This window comes from Limulus polyphemus, unplaced genomic scaffold, assembly GCF_000517525.1.
Source record: "Limulus polyphemus unplaced genomic scaffold, Limulus_polyphemus-2.1.2 Scaffold1968, whole genome shotgun sequence".
Taxonomy (NCBI): Eukaryota; Metazoa; Arthropoda; class Merostomata; order Xiphosura; family Limulidae; genus Limulus; species Limulus polyphemus.
The window spans coordinates 22,519-28,197 of record NW_013667578.1 but is presented as its reverse complement, the minus strand read 5'-3'; the positions used below and the strand labels follow the sequence as shown (position 1 = coordinate 28,197).

General features: G+C 31.8%; 1 protein-coding gene across 1 annotated transcript in view; it reads right to left on the bottom strand.

The window, feature by feature from the left end:
* Window positions 1–5,679, bottom strand: part of LOC106465511 (26S proteasome regulatory subunit 8) — a 74,603-nt gene that overhangs the window by 54,471 nt on the left and 14,453 nt on the right. The window contains exon 2 of the mRNA XM_013925737.2: window positions 4,120–4,191. Coding sequence (XP_013781191.1) covers window positions 4,120–4,191 — 72 coding nt within the window. The remainder of the gene's footprint in view (window positions 1–4,119; window positions 4,192–5,679) is intronic.

The following is a 5,679-nucleotide window of genomic DNA, read 5'->3' as shown; positions in this document are numbered from 1 at the left end:
TAAATGTCACACCTGAACGCTCACATCCTTTTAATTATGTTTGAAATTATGAACATTGCTCAACATCATGAAAATTAAACCTTATTTTCAATAAGCAATCCTGAAAAATATTTGGGGGTGCTTAACTTTTTTCCAGGTGTATATATACATATATTGAAAACAATTTATTTACAACATCACAAGTGATATAGACATAATCAAATTAAATATACACAAGAATCTCATAAATATTTACACAAGATTTATAAACATAGCTATAATGGAAAGAGTATTGGAAAAAAAATTAAAAATACATGTATATTCACCCAAAGTACAGTATGTACAATACACGAATAGAAATACCGAACACAAAATATCATGCACATCCACCGTAATAAGGCAACAAAAATCACTTCTTAAAAAAATCAGTCAATTTAGCCTGTCTCAATGTCTTTAAGCTTCACACGGTTTGGATATTGGCATTCCCTCTGCTCTTTATTGCATAAATCACACATACAAGGCTTTATCGAAGTCCGTATTTTGGGCTGGTCGTGCCTTCTTTCATGTCTGTTTTTCTTAGAAGTACACAACTATTCTCATCTCACTTAGCTAATTCTTTTTCCATATATTTATAGGTTTTGTGTTGGATTTTGGACTAAACAAAACATGCATCATAAATAATAACTTCTTTGCAAATTGTTGTGAATGAGGCATCATCAAGCATTCCTTTTTCCTTGAGTTCCATGATTATACATAGATCCCGAGGGGCCAATGCTGCTAGTAGGCCTACTAAAATGTTTAAGAGCCAAGAGCTGTCCTAATTATATCCAAACCTGCAGTATAATAGACCACTATATAACGAGACTCAAGTGTATACTGCAGGTCACCCCACATATCTAACTATGATACATCACAATATACAAGTGGACCAATGGTACCTTTATTACAAGTCCATATCACATAGTACTGACAAAAAAAAAAAAAAACCTACTCCCACATCTCACATGTGGCCTGTAGAGACTGATAATTGAGTATTTGTGTATATAACATAATACCCTCCTCCCACAGCAGGCATGGGGCCCACAGAGACTAACAGTAGAGTTGAGGTGAACACATTGTATGCACCAGTGATGTATCACTCACATCTGCTATTCCTACAGCAGGCAAGATGCCCATAGTGACTGATGGTCAAGTGGAGGTTTATAGAAGTATCCATACAAACATGATTCCATACAGTGCACTCCTACAACAGCTGGCATGGGCTCATAGATCCTGACAGTAGAGGAGGTGAGCACAGATACTTATCACAAGTGCCCTTCTCTCACTTACTGGTTTTGACCCATTCAAGTCTGATGGTAGAGAAGGTGAGCACAAAGTATGGTTTAAACAAGCCACAAACTTCCTACACATACTGACAGTCAGATAGCTTGTGTACAAATTCTCAGACAGCCACATACCTTTTCTGCCTTTCTATTCTCCTACATGGATGAGATGTGGTCTCCCATGGGTGTGCCCTTGGGATAAGGTATTGAACCCCATGGGCTTCCTTTGGGTGCTTTCTGAATGGAACTCATCGAAGGAATTTCTGCATCAGTCCCTCCACTATCTCAATATAGGATGCTAGCTATCTATATATGGAGGTGAGTATTTGTTTCGGAAGTTAATATTTTCCTTACCTGGAAATGTATTTCCAACAGATACTCATCTCTTCACACATTCTCACTCATCCCCACATTTCTGGTGCACATTTATGCATTCCTTCATCAATGAATGAGGATTCACAAGCATGAAAGTAAAGGGAGTTATTGTGTATGGAGGTGTGTTGCACTTCTATTGGTGGATGGTTCTGCTGCATGATGACTTCATCATAAAATGACACAAATTCATGTGTTTCACGTGAGATTAGGTGGGAGTTTTCATAAGGCTGTTAGCTTGCAAATCTCTTTGGCAGAATGTGGGAACTCAAGAAAAAAGAAGTTTTCTTGTAAGATAGTGAGTTTCTATAGGATATACATTTTAGGATGTTCTCAAGGTTATTCAAATGAAATGTGAAAACTATAAGTTGAAAAAAGTAATATTAATATTAGCATGAAAATCACCTTGCATTCAGATTAGTCACTCTGCTTTCATAAATTCAAAAACACATCTTTTGTTAAAATTCTTATTTAAAAAATCATATTTTTTGTGTACAAAAAACTTCTAATGCTTACCAAAAGATTATCACATTAAAAGTTATAATATGTATCGTTTCATGGTTACAAGATGGCTGCTAGGTTGGTCAAAATGACCAAACCCATACAAAGAGGGTTAATTAAGTTTCATTGCAATTGAAGTAGATTGCAATTTAGTCTGCAGTTCAAAAAAAATTCTAAGAAATGCATAACTCATTATAAAATTGTGAAAGTGGCAAAAATCATAAATTTTACAATTAAATCATAAAAGCTGTGAAGTAAGAGGAATGTACATCTATAACAAAACTATTTTATTTGAATCAAAGTTGCACAAATACATGCTTAAGTCATTGATAATATCCAGTAATGAAAAATAAAATAAAATAATGGTAAATAAAACACACAAATTCCATTCCTGACTGTATGTAATGCAATCTGGCATAAAATAAGATACAACTAAATATTAAGGATGCCCGATACTATCCACATTTGCAATTACTTTAACTAAAAGTATATTTCTGTCATGAAGTTATTAATCCAAACAATGCTGTCTCAGTGATTTAAGAGTCACTTTTTGTAATACGTCTGAAAATTACTTCACTTTTTTTCCACTGACAAAAATAATTATCACAAATATTAATTAATGTATGAGCTTCATATCAACATCTTTTATTTCAGACATTTTAATTTTCAATATGAAAGATAACCTACCAAAATGTTCAAATTATTTTAAATTGTAACTTTTGTTGAATTAATTTTAATGATTTGTCTTAAACATTGAGTTAAGTCATTCTTCTGTTCACTCAGTGATAACATGATAATGCCAGCACCTTGTTTTTACAATTTATGCATCATATATTATTAATGTAGTTATAAATTATTACTGGAGAATTTATAAATATTAATTATAAAACCCATTGTATTCATCAACTGCTGTATCCAGTGTGATCAAAATGAACTAATGCTTATTTAACTTTTCAACACAAATTTTGTAACATTTTAAACACCCAATGATTGAATACTCAAATAGATCTTGATGGGTTTAGTGAGCTACTCAATAAATTCTACTGAGCTCAAACAATCAACAGTGAACTACTCAACAACATTTGTTGGATACTCTGGCATAATAAGATTTGTTGGGTAGTTCACTGTTGATTGTTTATTTATTTCTAAAACATAGTATTAAATAAAGACGAAGGTCCAGCCAGTCAGACTGTTAATGGGTGGCACAATCTTTTATAGTAGTAGAATAGTGTAATACACAGAGTGGATGTAAATAAGTTTTGCATGACATATCTGTAAGTTATAAATTGGAGTACTCTGTATTTCCAATTACATACCTGAAGAGAACAGGAAACTGTTGAAACATGCAGTGGTTTTAGTGAGAACAGTGTATCGATCTCAGTAAAGGGTTTTTCATTTTGTAAAGTCAAATGTTGTCTGCATTATTTATTGATTTTAAATATTATCCATTCTTCAGATTCCTTTTAAAGCAGTTTTAAAAATCAAAATTCCTTCTAAAGCATGCTATTCATGGTTCAATATCCTTCTCAAGCATTCTATTCATAGCTCAAAATCCTTCTAAAGCACATTTTTTTAAAGCATGCTTTTTTTACAGCAAAGAATTATTTCACAACATATAAATCTAACTTTATTGGATTTTACTGTTTTCAAAAGTGACAAGAAATTTAAGAAACATTTTTACACTTCATAAATTTGAAAAAATTATGAATCATGAAGTCAGGACCTTACAAAATAATAATCACAATTAAATATTTACAAAAGAAAAAGTATAATATATGACTACAAAATCAAAACTATAAAATTACAAGTAAAACTTTTTATATAAGAGAAATATGTGTAATTTTGGCATGTTTCATTACATGGAACATTTATAAAATTTATAGAAATGGGTTTGAATTTGTTTGAAATGATTACAGTAAAATATTTTTAGTATTAAGTTCAATACCTGAAGCTCTTCAATTTTTGTGACATAATATTGCTTCAGTCCTTCTCCCTTGGAAACATCATCTACTTCCATCTATATAACAAACATAAAACTGTGTCTTATAAGGTGCTATGTTATGGGTACTTGACACTAAAGCTGTAACAAATATGCCAAGTGTCAAATATGATTCGTGTCATGGATATGAGGCCAAGAATATGAAAATTTGTTCATGAACACAAAACTGTAAATTGTAACTTTTAAATTTTGCCAGGGGCTCTACAAAGCACATAACTTCCTTTTTTTTCATAATTAATGCATAATGCAACATATGAATCTTCTTGATACAAAAAACATGCAATTTTCAGACATTGTTTCAAATGGCTTTGTAGCAAGGAAAATGTTATCTCAAATAATTCAATACCCTTGATCACATATTGGCAGAATATAACAACTGGATTATTCAGGTTAGAGAAATATACTGAATTATAAACATAACATGGCTGATATGTGTTATGGAATTGTATCACAAATAGCAGTATCAAGTATAGGTATGATGAAAAGTTGTGTCTAAAATTGTATAGTGCTAAGCTAACCAGTATTAATCGCTGTTAAATACTTTCATAAAAGCTTGTCTTGTGTTACAGTAAAGCAGTATATTCATACTGTGGTAAAAAAGTTATGCTTTCAGTTGAAGATATCAAAGCCATTTAGCAGTTTCTTACTGTTTCTACACATATTGAAAGTAGTAAATGTGCTTCAACATTTGGTTCAAATGATCACAAATAAAAATATTATTTGAATTGCAGTCATTTTCATGTCATCAAATACATGCACAAATTGTTACACTTTGACTTGACATTGTTTAATAAGATGCTGTGTCATGGGTAATTACCACTATGAAACACCAGAGAATGTACAATATTTATTTACCACATTACAAGACAGTCTGTATAAACAGCAATAAATTGTTCTTTTCTGTGGGCCAAGTAAGGTCATCAGTACCATTTTGTAGGAAAATTGTTCAATGTTTTTTGTGAAGGTTAACATAATAGGATCACTATAATATATGATAGACTGTAATACAACACAGTGTTCTCTAGAAAATGCCATTTTCTTGAACACACCCCTTGGCCTTTTTATACTAAAATGCACCAAGTAAGAAAATTTGGAAAATTTGCATGTTTAGCCAGTTTATGTATATATATATGTGAGCCACTTACTACTATTTTTTGTCAGTCCTTGAATAGTGGGCAGGTATCAGATGATTGGAAGTTAGCTAATGTAACTCCTCTTTTCAAAGAAGGTGATAAAAATTGCCCCAGTAATTGTAGACGCATTAGTCTTACATCAGTTGTGGGAAAAGTTTTGGAAGGTCCAATAAAACATGCATTCCTAAGTCATTTAACTCTTTTGAGACGGGTGAAAGGCCATGTTGACCCGCATTCAAAATTTTATTGAACTACCATTTCATGAATTTATTCCCATAAGTTTGGTATCAAACTATAGATTATAATTAAGTAAATATTAAAAAACACAGATAAACATTGATTTTTGTGTGTCATGTGACATGTTGAATGCAGC